General features: G+C 45.0%; 1 protein-coding gene across 4 annotated transcripts in view; it reads left to right on the top strand.

Moving 5' to 3' along the window:
- Positions 1-17,718, top strand: part of RSU1 (Ras suppressor protein 1) — a 186,193-nt gene extending 168,475 nt beyond the window's left edge. For all 4 annotated transcript variants that reach the window (XM_036023827.1, XM_028507762.2, XM_036023841.1 and 1 more), the window contains one exon: positions 16,820-17,718. In XM_036023827.1, the coding sequence (XP_035879720.1) occupies positions 16,820-17,015 (196 nt within the window). In that variant the 3' untranslated portion in view covers positions 17,016-17,718. The remainder of the gene's footprint in view (positions 1-16,819) is intronic.
- The last annotated feature ends 527 nt before the right edge of the window (positions 17,719-18,245 follow it).

Below are 18,245 nucleotides of genomic sequence, written 5' to 3' on the forward strand. Positions count from 1 at the left end.
TGGAACACAGAGGCATATGGAAATTTCACTCTCAGACTTAACATATAATGTGCAAAATGAATTTTTCACAGTGGGTTTTTTTTTAATGGAAGAATTCCAGCTTTTCCTCACTGGTGTGCCTTTTGGAGTTAGTGCCCTTCAAAGTAGCTGGAGAGGGAAGGGCTGTAATGTAAGCAGAGGGGCGTTTGTAAGGGAGAGCTGTGTAAGATGTGACAATGACTTTGGAAACTTTATTCTGGGTGTCAAATTGAACAGAGTCATTACTGAAAAAACAAATTACCAGAAACACATTGTTAACACTCTCTCTGATTTGGGCCTGGAGAACCATACTGTGAGTTGAAGGGAAGATACATAGAAAGAAAAATAGCAAATTAAGAGGACAAAAAAAACAGGGAGAAGGCAGGGCGCCTGCTGGCATTGGCAGAGGAGAACGTGTAACTGGTGTCTGATGCATTTCCTGAGATTCAGTGCGTTTGCAAATTGCTCCATTGCATCTTAGCAGAATCTAATCTGAGTAACGAAGAGCTGACTGGTGAACATAGTTGGTTGAATTCCCTCAGTACTCCTGAAATATAACAGAGCAAGGAACAGTATAATGAAAAATAACAGAGACAGTAGCTAAGGGCTTAACTTACGATCAGTGTTCATTACAACAAATGACACTTTCACTGCAGAGTTACCATAAAGATTATTGACTGTTACGTAATGTGGTTCCCATCTGAATAGATTCAAGAACAGCTTAGCGTGTGAATGGGAGAGCTGAAGCAAGAGGAGGAAGGAAGATGTGCTCAATACCCTTGTTCATTTTTTCAATTAGTCCTAGCGAGCCTCCCCTTCAGAGCCCTGGACAGAGCAAAGAAACTGGGCCTTCTTTCTCCCACAATTGTCTTTGGTGTTGGCCAGTGTGTTGGATGAAGACCAGGCTCAAAAAGTGACTGAACTCTAAATTTTTAAATTACAATTGACAGGCAATATTATATTAGTTTTAGGTATATAACATAGTGATCAGACGTTTTTATATACTTTATGAAGAGATCAGCTAGATAAGTGACTAAATTGTTGATAATTTTATTTCCAAAACCCCCATTCCCTTCCATTTTCTATTTTCCTCAAGCTTACGTGTTACCATGTTTAAGAAATATCTCTTTGGAAAGAAACTGTGACATCATCCTCCTAATGACTCTGTGGAGTATGTATTATTAACAGTCCCATTACCCAGAAGAAAAAGTACACTCAGAGAGGTTACGTTCACCAAGGTTACCCAGCTGCAAATTATCATAGAAGAAATTCAAAACTGGGCCTCCCCAACAGTCTGCCAGACATTTTAACTTCTGCAAAGGTGCCAAGCATAGAAAGAGATTCATGTTCTCTCTCTCTCTCCCCCCACAACCCTCCCCCATCCCTAGCCACCCCATTCTCCCCCTTTGTCCTTCTCCCCCTCTCCCCCTCTCTCCCTCTCTCCCTCTCTCCCTCTCTCTTTACTGGATTATGAAGTCATACAAATTAGGGCTTGTGCCTTTACTTTTTCATTTGAGATGAAATCCTGCAAAAGTGATGAAGTGGGCCCTGGCTGGGTAGCTCAGTAGGTTAGTGTTGTCCCAATACGCCCATATGTGTGGGTTTGATCTCCACACATAACAAGAATCAACCAATAAGTACATAAATAAGTGGAGCAACAAACCAGTGTTCCTCCCTCCCTCCCTCCCTCCTCTCCCTTCCTTTCTGTCTCTAAAAAAAAAAATAAATAAATAAAAAAAGTGACAGAGTGACCTAACGCCTCTTAATAGTGATTGTAATAAGAAGAGAAAGCTTGCCCTGGCTGGTGTGGCTCAGTTGGTTGGAGTGCCATCCCACTAACTGAAAGGTTATGGGTTCGATTCCTAGTCGGGGCACGTACCTAGGTTGTGAGTTCAAGGCCTGGTCAAGGTAAATATGATCCCCAGTTCGGGCATACATGGGAGGCAACGAGTTGATGTTTCTCTCTCTCCCTTCCTCTCTAAAAGCAATGGGGGAAAAAAAAGTCCTTGGGTGAGGATTAAAAGAAAAAGAGGGGAAATTTATGCTTAATGTGTGGCTAGACACAGTGATAAGCTCTTTACATGATTTTCTCATTCAGTCCTCACAACTGTAAGCAGTATAGTAGGCCTGCTTATAATTCCTGTTTTACAGATGGAAAAACTAAGGCCTAGAGGAGCCCGGGCCACGCAGCCAGTGTTCAGGGGTCATACCAGCCTTGGTCACTGTGGGTGGTTTGTAAGTCAGCTCTGTCAAATGCCCTCTGTAAGAGAGGCTCCCCAGTGATACAAGCCAGAGGTGAGCGTGGCAGCCCTCAGTGACACGGGAGACACAGACACAACCACGGCCCTGGCGAGGCTAATGGGTGACGGGCTATGTTGCTGCAGGGAGAGGAGCAGTGGCATTTGGGAACAAGTCAACATTTGTCAAAAGAATAATGAAGGCACCTATAGGAGCTCAGTAGTAGATGGGTCTTTGGGTCTCCCCTTCCTTTAGTTTTCAATTTCATATTTCTGAGTTTTATGGGGAAAAACACCTTGAGAAGAAATGGGAAATTTAAAAATACTATTACCTCACTGTAGCCAGCAGGTTTGATACATGTCTCCTATCTCTTCTAAGCACCTGTTCTCTCCTTTACAAAAGCCTGGTGGGGCTGCCTCACCTTGTGGCCACTGCACTGAGATTCCGTAGACCTCCCTACAGCCCCCAGACTCCTGCCCTGAAGTCAGGGATGGAAAGGGGCAGAGCAGGAGCAGGGTGGAGAACCAGAGTCCAGGTGTAGTATTCGCTGCTTCACAAGGAGCACACAGCCAGGTGACACAGCCTGGCTTGCAGGGAAACGGCCACACTGGTGAAGACACTCTGCCTGGAGCCGCTGCCTCTTCACCCCTCCTAGTGAGAGCCTCACGGACAGTGCACTGCGGCCTGCTGCAGGCTGAGCACTGGCGGCTTTTAAAGGTGTTTTTACGTTTTCTTGCTTTGGGAAGGGGAGGGACTGACTCTGCTTTCTGCCAACCAAGTAGTGTTCATGAGCTTCAGGAGTTATTTGTATTGGCCTGAAGACCTTTCCAGACTCATACCCAGAACTATTATAAACAATTAAAGATATTGGGCGGGCCTCTAGGTAAGTGAGATTACCTTTCAAGAAAGTTTTTTTGGTGTATTTATTTATCCTTCCTTTTCCTAAAGCACTGAAAGCAACCGTATGCAAAGAAAGGGTCCAACAGCTTTCAAAAAGTACACGACACTGCCTCGTGCCACGACGATGAAGTGGCCCGTCTGTGCCGCGCGTGGCGGTAATGGCCGAAGACCCGTGGCTCTCGAGCCCTCACGTGCCACCTTGTCTGATGGGACGTGCTATGAAGTACGCACCAGATTTCAAAGACACGCAGTACCAAAAAATAATTACGATTATATGACATACTTACTAAATCAATTATATTTAAATTAAGGATAAAATTTATCTTTAATCACTGTTTATATTGATTACATGTTAAAATAACCATATTTTGGGTATATTGGGTTAAGTGAAATATATTATTAGAGTTCATTTCATCTGTGCCTTTTTGCCTTTTAAATATGGCTACTAGAAAAATTAAGTTACATTGTGGATCTCATGTTTTGATCAGAGCTATTCTATAGCCATATGAAAGTATGAAATATGTTTCTATAAATTGGAAGTACTAATATGTGTTTTAAAATAAATTTTAAAGAACAGCTTTCTGAAATACTTGTGAGGGGGGAAGTTAACTTACTGTAGCTAGTCAACATAGCAGGCACTACTTACTAAGATGAGCTTGTTTTGCCATCTCGGGAAAATATGTCAGGCAGAATTCTTCTTGGTTATTAATAGCTATTCAGGGAGAATATTTTTCCCTGAGAACATAGGTCAGCTTGCGTCAGTTATTATGGAACGTGGTTTGTTAGTATTTGAGAGAACTACTATGTGCACATTCCCTCTGTGGTTTTTCACGCCGGTGTGGTCCTACTGGCCACCTCATGGCCACACCTCTGGCTGTGCTGAAAGCCCTCATGAAGAGCAGCCCAGGTGGTGCTCCACAGACGCTCCGGCTTCTGGCACCTCCACCTCACGCTTTGACTTCCACCTCACTTTCACCGTCTGTATTTGGAATGCTCCGACACCTTCCAGGAGTGTTTCGTGGGTGAGATTCCTAGATGAAACACTTGAGATTCTTGGATGACAAGGCCTGTTGTGACAAGCTTTAGCTCTTCTCTCCCCCCCTACAGCCACAGTTTTGCTCCGAGTCAGCAAGGCCTGTTGGGGCATCAGGTAACTAAGACTTGAGTCCCAACAGAGATTCCCACCCTCCCCTTGATGCATTCTCAGGGTCTCTACCCGGATTTACCAGTGATGCACAGAATCTTCTACTATATTGTTTTTACTTAGGAATTAACCACAAACATCTTGGTTTTTACCCTTTTTGTGCCCAGAGACCATAAATTTCTGAGACCCTTAAAAATCTAATTTAAAGAAACTAGAAGGAATTGGATAACATACATTAATACTTACTTAATATATTAGGGCTAAAGTATTTTTTTAATTTTAATTCCTTTTGGAGTATGTTTTTTCCACAAAATTCAAAAACATGAAAGTCAAACTAAAGAAAGTCTGGGGTCCAGAGACTCATCTACTGTTGAGCTCCCTCAGATGTCTTCTCCACGATTCTTTTGACAGCTGTTGGCTTTTTCCCAAATACCACTTTGTTCCTTTGCCCTTGAAAGCCTAGCTCCTCCTGGTCTACCAGTCTCTCCTTACCACTGGCCAACAATTCAGTGACTGGGATCAGGAATGGAGGGAAGGCACAAGTCAACTGGATATGTTTTCCAAATATGGGGTTTGGCATTTCAGAAAGAGCCCAGCTTATGTGAGGGAGTTCAGCTTTGCCGGGGAAATGGCCAGAGGTCGTGAGTGGATTTTACTTGTAGCTGCTTCTTCCTGACTTCCCCCTGGTGAGAGGCTTCTGGCTAGGGCACTGTGTGGGCAAGTCTGCTTGTAGGTAGATGGATGCTTTCTGGTTTTAATTTCTAAGGTTATTTTTTTTTAATTTTTTTGCTCTGTCTCTCAATGGATGTAACTCACCTCACAGAAAATTTGTGGTGGACAGGGAGAAGGGACAAATGGTACAGTGTTGTCTAAAATCTCAGGCATCATGCTGTAACCTAACCAGAATATAGAAAGAACCTTAGAGATGCGAGCCCTTTGAGGTTTCAGTTAACATGACTTTGCTTAAGGGTAGATGAGCTGATAAAATACACAATGCTGAACAAGTTTCATGCTTAAAGTGTTCAAGTTCCACTCAGATGCCCACCTCTGACCCAGCCGAGGCCGTTGCCTAGAGTGCTCTAAGCGGCCTGACCCAGCGCCCATCAGGGCGTGAGGGTGAGTGGCGGCTCACGGGCTGACAGTCACCACCTGTTGAAGTCCATATGCCTGATTTTCTGACAGGGAAACATGGATTGTGGATCAACCCCAGCACCTTTTGAGTCTCATTCAGTGTTATTTGCCCTGCACTCTGGAACTACAGCTTTGTACTTAAATTTAAAGAGATGTCTAGCTTTCCACTGACTCACCCGTGGGTCACCTACCATGGTCAAAGTCACCAAGTCACTTGGGCTGAGAGAAACTGAGAGGGCAGTACGGTCCCAGGAGCAGAGTCGACTATGTTAACCACAAAAGAAGGAGGAAGAAGAGGAGGAGGAGTGATAGCTCCACATTTTTCCTTATCTGAAAAACAAAAGAAAGAAAGAAAAAGCATTGGTAATGGTGGCATTATTTACATTTAGAGCCACAGGACAAATATGGACCCCACAGGATTTCTGTCATTCATGTGAGATTGTGTAAGATTTAAATGAGTTAATATATAGAAAATTGCACAGAAGCTTCATGTGGAAATGCGACTGTATAGTCATTACTACATGAATTTTGCTGTTGTGATCACAAGCTTAGTAATTTAGAGGTCATACAGCACTTGGAGCTGTTCGTGAAGGCACCACACGAGACCAGAGAGACTCTGATATATCCATAATAAAAATCCATTCTGACTTAAAAAACTCACTGATTTTATGATGTTCATTTTAACTTAATTCTGTTCTATAAGCAATTACTATCTTCAGCTGGTCCTTACTAATATCAGATATGATTAATATTCAACAGAGCCCATTGTACATTAGACAGATTTAATGGGAACCCCTGGTCACGGTACTGTGAGCAAGATTCTCCACGAGAGGATGACAGACCGGGCTCCCAAGGGGCCTCACGAGATAAACGGTGCCGTGATGCACTCACTCCATCCCCAGACACGTCCTCAGCCTTCCAGACTCAGAGCCCTGCAGAAACTGAGCAAAACACATAAGAAACTGATGTAGAAACCAGATTTGAACAGCCCCTTGGCCTGCACAGGACATATTCTGTGAGTACACAGTTCTAGATGGGACACTGATAGATTATTGATGAGCATGGAAGTGAGGACGTCGGGAAATGTTCCCTGGCTCAGATACTCTCCCAGTCCACCAGCAAGTATTTACCGGGTGGCTGTTGTGTGGCAGGCGCTGGAGGAACAAACTGACTAAGATGGTCACTGCTTCAAGGCACTAGCGATCCAGTTGGGAAGGCGCTCTCATAGTTGGACACTTCCGGTACGTCCTGCAGTCGTTCAGGCAGTCAGCAGACGTGCATTGCATGCCCATGGCATAGCAGTCACCGAGCACACTGACCGGGACGGACGAGGTCCTGCTCTTTCGGGCGGCAGGAGACAAGTAAGCAAATAAACGTGACCGCTGCTGTGAAGGAAATGGATGTGGTCAAAGACAGGTCATGTGGGCAAAAAGACCGCTCTGCAAGGAGCACAGAGCCTCAGAGCAGTGAGCATTACTTAGTTATTTTATACTGAAAATCGCCCAGGACACAACGGACTTCAGGCATGGCATGAGAGCGGGGCTTGATGTCATCTCGCTGCATCTTCGAGTTCTGCTTTGTCTGTGTGGGCTTCCTCCCAGGTGGGCTCTCTTCACAGGTGTCAACAGGGCTGGCCTCAGATATGGCTCCTAATTTAACTAAAAGGGAAGAAAGTACTTCCCTTTTAGTTAAATTAGGAAAATGAAAGGTTTGAAACCGAGTGGGTCATGCTGCGACGCTAAAGCTGGGGCGGCGAAGCTAGACTGGAGTCAGGAGAGTGCCTGTGTCACATTAAAGCAATTTAACCTTTCCGTGCATCTATCCCTTCACCTGTAAAATGGGGCTGGCAACTGTGCCTGTCTCCAGGAGACCTGGAGGAGAACTTTTCAGACAGAGTGCATAGCAAGTTCAAACTTCAGACGTGGACAGGGGCCTGACTCCTTTACCCTGTACTGGGGATTGGGAATGTGGGAGGAGTGGGGGGGAGAGGGGAGAGCTGGACCACGTGGGCGAGGTCAGCATTTCTGTGACTCCGGTGGCCCCATGTGTGTCTCCGCATCCTCTTGGAGACATGGCCCTGTCAAGGCATCGACAGCCTGAGTCCTCTCTGCCTTTCTCCAGCGGGTGCTTACTTTCACTGCCAGCATTTACCCCACCGCACTGCTGGCCAACACTCTTCTGAGGGGCAGAAGATCTCTTTTTTCAATACCCATGCTCTGGTTATAGTCAAGTTTTGCTTGCCTAAGACTTGTGCTCGTATTATTTGGGGTGACATTTCATGTTTCTGTTTGATCCATTTTGTGTTGATATTGTCACTCAGCACATAAAGGACAATCTTATTGCCTTTAGATTCAGATTTGGGTAGTGCCCCACTCTTGCCCTACCTGTTGTAACCTCTCCGGCCCAGAATGTATTGAGGGTGAGAAATTTAAAGGGGTTATATGATGACATAGACAAAAGCAGCAGTTTGTGGTTATGTAGTATTAACATCCAGCTATGCATGTTAAAGGATCTATTCGGTAACTATTACATAACCTTTGAGAACCAGATTCAAGTTAATAAATTTTAAAGTAGTGGGTTTATTTTTTTTTAGGAATCATATTTGAAGGGGGTCAACACAAATATAAAAATAACTTTTCCCTTTCTCATATTTATGAATAGGTTTATATATCTATCCGTGTATTACAAACACATAGCAACATATATGGTTGGATGTCTTTTTTAAAAACCTCTGTGGATGCAAGTACTAGATCACAAAATAATTCTTTCCATAATAATATTTTTAAATCTTAATTATGAAATCTATTGAAGAAGTAGCTCATTTAAAATCCCTTAGACTTGTTTTGTTTTCCTTTTAGTTTATTCTGGAAATTGCAACATTTAGCACTTTGCAGTTTAATTTAAAAGGATTACCTATTTTCTTAAATGCTTAAGCAGGGAAGCAAGTTGCAGTTATTGATTTTTCTCTGCATGTATTCCGTGAAAGCTGTATTCGCTCCTTCCCCGGAGACCACACCTCTGAACTGCATGCTTGCTGGTGACAGCTCGGACCTCTGATACATAACCAAAGACCTTGCCTAATATCCTTGCAACTGCTCGGGGAATTTTTATTAAGTAAAAGCTTCATTAAAGTAGACAGGATGATGAAGTTTAATGAGCATCTTTTGTGCATGAGATTGTTAGTTTTTCTCTGCCAGAATTCTTATTTCTCCCTTCTGGGGGTGGTGGGGGTGGGGAGGTGGGGTAGGGGTGGTGAGGGCAAATAGCAAGTCTGGAATGTGTGGCATATCTTAAAATCTGCCTTATATTTCACATGTTCGTAAAGCTTCGTATCTGTTGTAAGCCAGCTACAAATTTTTTGGCTGTTTATATGGATGCCATTGGCACATGTGTGTCTATGCTGTTTTTCTATACTGTGTGTTGGTGATGGAGAGCAGTGAGAGTCATGATGTGAAATGTGAACATGAAAGATGCATATTGTGGTTAGTGGGTTACATGGAACCATCTCCTGAGGGTTTGATCTTCAAAAATCATTGCCTTTTGAATTAATGAGCCTTCTCATAAGAATATGCTAACTTAATGTTTTTTCCTTTAAGACTCAGCAATTTATGTGCTAAGGTTCTGTCACCAGCCTCTCATCCTTCTAGATAGGATAAATAAAGTTATTACAAATGCTTATTTATAATCTCAGCTTCACACTTTGTCCACAGATTTATTTGTGGAGATTTTAAATTTAGCAACCTACCATAAGATTACAGATGATAAACAAAATTACTTCTCTTCATTTGGTGTCACTGGCCATATACTTAGATTTTAAAATTGGTTCTTTTCTTGGCCTATATAAGGACTTCCCATGGAAACCCCCAAAATAACAAAAGGGAGGCAGATGACATGAGCAAATGACTTAGGAACAACATATTGTGCGTCTCATATACCTGGCATTCTGAAAGACAATATTTACATAGCACACAATGTGCTTCCAGCAGTGCCTTGAGTGTATAGAATACAAAAGAAGTGAAGTCTGCCTTTAAGGAAATGGACAGCTTGCTAAGAAGACAAAACTGAGAAATTTACAAAGATGGGAGGCAAGATAATTTGGTGAATTAAGAGTTTGACCTTTGGGAGCCATTGCCTGGGTTCCATCAGGGCCCGACCTTGCTAAGCCTCAGTTTCCTCATTGGAACAATGAAGACAATAGAACTGGGTGGTTCTGACAGTAAATGCTGAATGAATAGTAGCCAGTTTAAGCACCTCCATAAAGGCCCTCTACTGGTACTTTGAAATAACAAGCCAGGGGCAGGAACAACTTTATGGATCATCAAGGGCTTCATGGTGAAATCCTGATAAATCCCAGCAGTATTTTGTGGAGGGTGGAGGGGGGTGGAGGGAGGTGGAGGGGCTGTGAAAAACCTAAAAATACGGATGAGATCTGAATTACAGAAAGAACTCAGGCAGGCAGTCCAAGCAGTAGTAACACTGATCAGCCAAAAAAAAAAAAAGGCCCAAAAGGAGTGCTGGTGGGTAGGAAAGGCTAATCCCAGGCCTCGGGTTGATTTAGCACTGCACTTCAGTGAGCCGGAGCCGGTCTGGCTATCAGATACACTTGAAAGGCAGACATGTGCAGATATTCCCATTTGCCAGCTAAGATAATAGATATTCTGGAAAGAGATTCAATATGGTTACTCAGCTAATATGTGGCAGAACTCACACTTGATCTCTCTTTCCTACACTCCACACTGCTTGTCTCCAAACCAGCCTTACTGAACTCAGGTGGGCCGGGGAACAGAGAGATGAGGGTGGGTAAGTCAGGTGGATGTAGCGTGTCCCATGGCTGCTGTGTTCCACGCACCGGGCTGGGTACTTGGTCACATGAGCAGTGGATGCCGTTTTCCGTGGGTAAACCAAGGAGAGATTCTTCTGTCACTTGTATGTAGACACAGTAGAGGAGGGAATAGATCAGCGTCAACCAAGAAGGGACCCGTTATAATAATCCAGTGGCCGTGTGATAGGGGCCTGGATGAGCGCAGAAGAAAAAGAGAATGGGTAAGATCATAGGATGTTGAAAATAAGAATACACACCATATAGGGACTAATTAAGCTACTGAGTTATGAACCTTTTGAGAAGCTAATGAAAATGTGTTTTCCTCCTGCTGAAAAGTAAAGCTTTGCGTAGAGTTTCAGATACTTCCCTGGTCCCAGGCTAAGCATGTCTTTTGTAGAGGAAGTGTCACTCACACTGATTCATGTGGTGATCGAAAAAAGAGGCAGATGTCAAAATGACTTTAGTGACTTCAGATTGATCCTGAAGGTTTGCGGACATAGAGGGACAGACTGTGGAAGCTGGGGTAAAGAACTTGTACCTGTTTCAGCTGGGTTTAAGGGCAGAGTGTCCAAGTGAGAACAGGCACACAGGGGCCGAGGATGGTGGTGGCGTGGAGGGCTGCTGCTCCAAGAATATCACCGAAGCTGTAAAATCAGATGATTGTTCTGGGATAGAGAACACGAAGATAAATGCAGAAATACAAGGACCAGAGAAGTGTCCAGAGAGAGAATGACAACCAGGACAGTGCCTTGCAACCAAAGGAGGACATTTTCAAGAAGGAGTGGGGCAGTCTACACTGGCCTACAGTGCTGTGGCCGTGACGGGGTTGAGAGTCTGCAAGAGACCCTTGGATCTCTAAACATGCAGGTGTGCACAGTAGGTAAAACTGACCTATCCATCATAGAAAAGCATCATGCCATCCTGCTTAACATAATACTTGTTGCAAAATGTATTCTGATTCTGGTGGGCTGGGATTCTTTGCTGTGCAGTCTTGGGTGTCAGCAGGCAGGAGTGCTCAGTTGCATGAGCTTACAGTGGCCAGTGTGTGGCTGCTTTCACAAGGTGCCTCTGAAGGGGTCGGTCTGGTGACCCCAGAAGTCTCTGGAATCATTTCATAATGGTTCCTCTAATGCTGGCCTTTGGCAGGGAGTTTTCAGGTAACTGTTCAGGACAGGGCCCATCCCAAAGGAACGACTGGAGAGCCCATGTGGCCTGGTGGCCCTGGCACACTCATGACCCACAGCAAGAGCATCCACATGTACCTCGCCTTTCATTTCTCTTTAGCGACAGAAGCCTGTTCATCAGACTCCGGAGCATAATGGATCCCTTCCTGTCACTTTAGATTGTTCTTTGCTGGGTTTTCCCCTCCTTAATTGTCTCCCAATTATCATCTATAAACCTCAGATTTCAGGGGGGAGATTTCCTAAGACTCTGCCATAGGTTGCCTTCATGGTGTCCTCCCCACTGGTGACCTGGAGCCAGGCTCCCTTTGTCACCCCTCCAGCTGGCATGGCTGGATTTCAGTCCCCACCGGAAACCTCCCAGCAAAGGGGGCTGATGGCCGAGTGGCATTCCTGGCTGTGGTCTGTGCGTGGAGGAGCATCTGAGAAGTGGGAGGAACTGGCCGTCTGAGCCTGAGTCACGGACCTTTGTGAGAGTTTCCAGGGTGACAGGAGCGGTCCTGGAACACCTGTTATGTGCCTGAACAGTCAAGACCTTTTCCCTGTCAGAGTTAATCTTCTCCAAAGCCTTGTGAGGCACCTGGAATTTTTTATCCTACTTTTGCAAATGAGGACCTCAGACTGTGGCAAGTTAATCACTTGCCCAAAGTCAGAGCCAAGCAGGGTTCAGGGACGAGAAGTGAGTGAAGACTGGGACTGTTCTCTGGGGATCCTCACAGCAGGATGGGACAGGTGCCACCTGAGCAGAGGACTTAGGGGCTGTGCTAGTGTGGGGAGTGCCTTGTGCTAGGGTCTCAAGGATGGCTGGGGTTTTCCCAAGTGCAGGAGGTAGAAGGAACAGGTCCAGTACCTGTAGTCACCAAGGCCCTAAGGGGGAAGGTGCTTCATGGGAGGAGGATGTGGCATAGTCAGGAGGACAAAAATCCATCCTGAAGGCTGTGGGCTATATTAATTAATCAGGTTTTTTTATTTACTATATTTTATGAGGCTTTGACACATGGGGATCTTGCTGGCTGAGGAGAGCCTGCCCTTCCCAGGGTTAGCCAACTCCTGGAGACAGCAACCAACATGCCAGCAAGTACGCCTTTCACATACTCACCCACCACTCCGTAGCCTGTGCCCCTTTGTCTAAAGCACACACACCAAGACAGCATTTCCCCTCTCCTGGGTACCAGTCAACTAGAGACCATCCTGTGGTCTAGAGGCCACTGAAATTATTCGAGCTACCCAATCCTAAACTCTCTCGAACTTGACACTCTGCCTCATCTATTCCTTTTCATGAAACCACCATCAGGGCTCTAAGCCATACTCTCTCCTTCCTTCCTGCTGTCTCCTGACCGACCCTGACACTTCCTCACGTGCCGTGGTGTGCCCCCTCCTCTTAGGAACTACACACAGTCAGACTTCTTTCAGTGGCATTGAGCTCTCTGTGTCATGGCCCAGTGACCCTCCATGGCCCTCTATAAATTAATCCCAGGTACATTCAGAGCACAAGTCCTGGGTGTTAGCTTCAGAGAATGGAGGGGCCGGGGACTGTCCAGTCTGACTATGGTAGAGAGGGCACACTTGCCTGCCAGTTCCCATTTTTTTGGTAGAAATAGAACTCATTGTTCCTTTGGGCACACTTTGTATCCTTTCTGAAACTTAATCTTTAACTTTTCCTTCCTCCTTTTCATTGAGCTGCTACCCCAGAAAATTTCTATTTTTTTCCTGCTGTAATTAAGCAGGATCTTCCCGATAGGCTGCCCTGTGTAGGCCCAGAGAGTTTCACTTACTATATGAGTTCTCTCTTGCTGCTGTAACAGATTACCACAAACCTGCTGTCTGAAAGCAAAACAAATGTATTTTCTTACAGTTCTGGGGGTCAGAAGTGTGAAATCAAGGTACCCACAGGGTTGCTTCCTCTGGGCCTCTAGGGAAGAATGCATTTCCTTCTGGAAGCTTCTAGAAGTTACCTGCATTCCTTGGGCGGTTGCTCCTACCTCCCTCTGAGAAACTGTTGTGATTCCTTTGGGACCACCCAAATAATCCAGGTTAATCTTTCCAGCTCAATGTCCTCAAGTCCATCACCTCTGCAAAGCCCCTTTTGCAATATAATGTACTCACAGGCATCAGGGATTAGGATGTGGACATTTAGGGGTCATTATTCTGCCCGCACACTTCCCAAGTGGAGGCCCAGGGCTCATTGCTGGTAGAGCCAGGAATGGAGTCCCAGGCTTTGGGCCCTGAGACACTTGTCTTAGTTCTCTGCCACAGTGATGTCTCCATGTGGGAATGGCTGCTTAGTAAAGCACCGACTTGCATCTGCCCACAGAGCTGGAGGAGTGAAAGGATCACACGGAGAGGGAAGGGCAGTGTCATCCCGGCTCTGCGGTGACTCACCGAGGAAGTGGGACGCCGCATTTAGCTCTGCCTTAGTTGCTTTCTTCAAACAGGATTCAAACCTTTCTTCCAGAGATGGCTTGGGGATTTGGCATTGACAGAAAATACCATGTTATTTTTTTTTCAGAGAAAAAAGCCCTTAAGAAGTAAAGTAATCATATAATTACCTGTATTTAATCACTCTGACTATAACCCCACATCAGTCCTGTTTTTCAACAGGCATTCTCTGGCCACTTGCAATAGGCTTGTCACAGTGCCAGCTCATTTAACTACCATGGCCACCCTTTGAGGAAACCACGTTGTTTTTGTTCATTTGCTTTTGCTTTCGTTTTGTTTTTTACGTACAGAGGAACCTAGATATGGTGGGGATAAGGGATGCTAATCATTTGCCCAGAGTCAACAACTAGGAAATGGCAAAACTAGGATTTAAGTGCCAGGGCTGCTGTCCATCTGGCCCTGTGGAATGACTTGCTGTATAGTCCCAGGAACTTCAGGCACACAGTGGGGTCTGCACCTAAAAAGGCGGGAATGGAAACTGGGAACATTCCAGTTCCTTCCTGAAAAGAAGAGCCTTGCTGAGTCCCGAGAGCTTCTGTACCCCTTCTGAAATGACTTTGCTAGATGACTACCCTCAGGGCCCAGGTAACCCCAGCCCTTCCGGGAAGCCTTCCGTGCTGCTAGTTCGGGACGTGGTACAGAGCAGGCCTGTATCAGGTCTTCTCTTCTCCTTCCTCCGACCTCATTCTCGTGGATACCCCTTTCCTAGCACCTCAGTACTGCTGCATGTCCCAGTGCAGGAGCATGGCATTGTATTTGTGTGGATTTTTTTAAAGTTTGATGTTGTCTATAAAATGTGTATATTTTTATCACTTATGAGGATAAGGACTTGGAAAATAGAGGAGAGACACACAAAGCTGTGAGAATGCCCAATAACTGAAGATCCTGGGGCCATGTGAATGCACAGAGCAGAGGGAGAGCTTTGCTTTGGGCCAAGTGAGAGGAGCCCAGAGACCAGTGGCCTCCCTTCCAGCATAGCACCGAGGCAGTAAGCCCCAGAGCTTGAGGGAAGCAGCATCCTAGGAGGAGGAGGAGGGGGCAGAGCCGGTAGACCATAAGTGTGTTTCAGAGCGTGTGATCAAGGAGTATAAACAACAAGTCTGCTTTAGCCCCGGGTTTCCTCTGCCTGTTAGATGCATCTGCGAGAGATGCGGGAGGGGTGAGAGAAGGGGGTACACAGGTTGACCTCTCCCCCCAGATAATGCAGGATAATTTTCCATCTCAGGACTTTTATTTACTTCTACAGAATCCCTTTTGTCATGTAAGGTGACAGTCGTAGGTTCTGGGATTAGGACAGGGACATCACTAGGGTTGAGGCAGCCATGGCAGGGAAGCTGGACTGACTAGACTTTCCTCTTTGCCTAAATCAGCCGTTCTTTATCTGAGAGCCAGGCCCCTAGTGTCTGTGACCCCTGCAGCCCTTTTTAAAGAGGGAGAGGGGCAAAAAACAAAAAGATCTGTTTTCCTTGGTAGCAGGTTCTCTTGAAGAAGGAAGAGTTTTGCCTGTGGAGCCACTGTTGGATTGGGTAGGCCTGGGCTTCTCTCTCCATTAGATTAGGGAAAAGTATAAGCTTAGAGAAGTTGAAAGCTAATTTGCAGGTTCAAATGCTACCTGTCCAGGACATGCAGTATCTCTCTGACCCAAGAGATGGCTCCCCACTTTCCCTGGAGAACATCCCAGCACCTGCTGGGCCTACCTTTTCCAGCTTCTCTTCTGTCTACCGCCCATTCAGATTCTGCCCAGAGTCTTCTAAGCTTCTTGAGAGCAGAGACCTGTCTTCACAATCACTGTTGGTGGAACCAGCCCAGATTGCTTGCAAGGAGATGCTTGGAATCCTCTGGAGAAGACAGAGTACAGGGTCATCTATCAAAACCCTAATGTCCCACTTTCCCCAAGCACTTGACCAGCGGACCAACTGTGTGTGCCAGGTCCATCCCTCAGGCCATCAACCACAGTGTCATCAAGAGATGGGTACACGCCAAGTAGTGCCACACTGTGCACCTGGCAAAATGCAAGCCTCGGGAGAGGACGTCGCTTCCTCGAGTGGACCTCAGAACAAGGCAGAGCTTGTACAGGGAGGTCGGTCTCTGTGCCCCCCCTTGTTCAGTAGGCACAAGTCCTTGCAACAGGCAGAGTCAGGCAGTGCCTTTCCTCGACAGAAACTGAGACACCCACCAGGCTCTCCAGGGGCACAGTTTTATCAATAAAGGGAGTTGAGGTTGAGCTGTATTTATTTTAGGGTGGCTTTTAATTTAGTTTAATGAGAATTACTCATAAATTATTGATTAATTACTATCTGCTGTTCTGTTCAGTCCTCTCAGCCACAGAGCAAGTTTGCTCAGCGATGAGTGCCTTCCACTGTAATTGTGGGGCACTTTGTCAACATTTAATCAGCGGTACTTATTAACATGACATTGATGTGTGGTTGCCACACCAACACTATCAATCAGACATGAGCAGCCAGCGCAGCTCGGACACCATTGCTCTCTGTCACATTATCCAGCCCCTGGGCTTTCAAGCTGGGTGTGATGCTCACTTCTCACTAAATGGACACTCGATACGCTCGGTTCTGTCGAATGTTTGTGTTGTCACTTAAACACTCACAGCCCTTGGAGCTTCAGTCCGGAACATCGGGCTGAGTGTTATCAGTTCTCGAAGTCCCATCTCTCTCTTCATTGGGTGTTTTCGCACCCAGCCCAAGTGACTGTGAAATTCCAAGAGACTCATCCAGAATTGGACCTCCTGGAGTGTGTGTGTGTGTAAGAGAATTCTTAATTCCTAAATACAGTGTATGACCCAGAGACAGCAGAATGATCTCTTGGTTTTCTCATCTTTTGACTTACTGATGACCCCTGGAGATGAATCTGGTGTTTCAAACTCTACCAGTAGAAGCTTGCCTTGTGTTAATGAGGTAAATCTCACAGTTTCCTCCTCTCTCTTTTCAGTCTCTACGGCAGACACATGCAGGCAAACCCGGAACCACCGAAGAAAATAATGACAAATCGAAAAAGATCAGCCGGAAGCCCCTGGCAGCCAGAACAAATAAGGGGTTGGCATGGGCTGGACTTCTGGTCCCTTTTCTCATTATTGCTTCTGTTCTCTCTTGCTCTGTCCCCACAAATAAATACAGCTAACCCTTGAACAATACAGGTTTGAACTGAGAGGGTCCACTTATACATGGAATTCCTTCCATAAATACTAGAAATGTATTTTCTCTTCCATATGATTTTTTAATAAGATTTTTCTTTTTTATTCTAAGAATTCATTATATAATACATATGACATGCAAATTATGTGTTATTAAACTGTTATGTTATTGATAAGACTTCTGGTCAACAGGAGACTATTACTAATACAATTTGGGGGCAGTCAGAAGTTATATGTGGGTTTCCAACTGTGGGGGTTGGCACTTCTAACCCTGGTGTTGTTCAAGGGTCATCTGTACAATGTGTGTGTATGTGTGTGTGTGTGTGTTTCTTTCTACCTGTCTTCCTAGTGCCCTCCTCCTTACCTTTTCATTTCTTTTGGTAAGTGGCAGATTTGTAAAAGTTTTTAAAACCATTTCCATTTGTTTTCTTAAAATTACCAAAGACAGGAAACAGAGCTCTAATTCAACTGCAAATTCCATAGCAGGCACAAGCTTCGGTTCCTTGAATAGATGTTCACAGAGCAGCTTATTATCCAAAGAATAATTAAACCATGTAATCATTTAAATGTCACAGTTAACACTGTTCACTCTTCTGTTTATTCACATAACTCATTCTTTTGCTTTATTAAAAATTTTCTTAACCACTGAGATATTATGTTAACTTACAAGTGATTTTAATAAAATCTTGAATATGTATCACGTGTTGCTTTTTGAATAAAGAACGACCTGATCTTGGGCTGTACACACAGTTTTCCCCAAAATTTTCTTGTCCACTTCTGTTAGTCATAGATCATAAACTCTGCAACTTTCCATGGAAAAATATGCAGAATTAGAGCTGGTTTCTTCTCCATCGATTTGTCAGGTTTGTTGTTTTTTTTTCTTTGAAGACTGTGGCTAATTTAGGAAGGAGCAGAAAAACAAATCTCTGGGAGATCCTGCCAAAGGATTTTGGAAAGCAGCATTTCTTAGCTGCAGAGATGGTGACTTCTGCCCATGGCTGGTAGTCAAGAACTGTAAAACAGAGAAGGAAAAAACTCAAGTATGTTTCTTGTCACTGCCAGAAAATCAGCTCATATCAAGGCATTCTTCTGAGGGGACTCAGTGATGCCAAACGCATTGTGTAAACGTGCACACTCTACACCACACCCCCGTGTGGAAACCGCACTTGCAGAGGTCAGCCAACGCCAGTTGTTTAACAGCTGTGATAGGCAGTTTTGTTCTTA

This window comes from Phyllostomus discolor, chromosome 1, assembly GCF_004126475.2.
Source record: "Phyllostomus discolor isolate MPI-MPIP mPhyDis1 chromosome 1, mPhyDis1.pri.v3, whole genome shotgun sequence".
NCBI lineage: Eukaryota > Metazoa > Chordata > Mammalia > Chiroptera > Phyllostomidae > Phyllostomus > Phyllostomus discolor.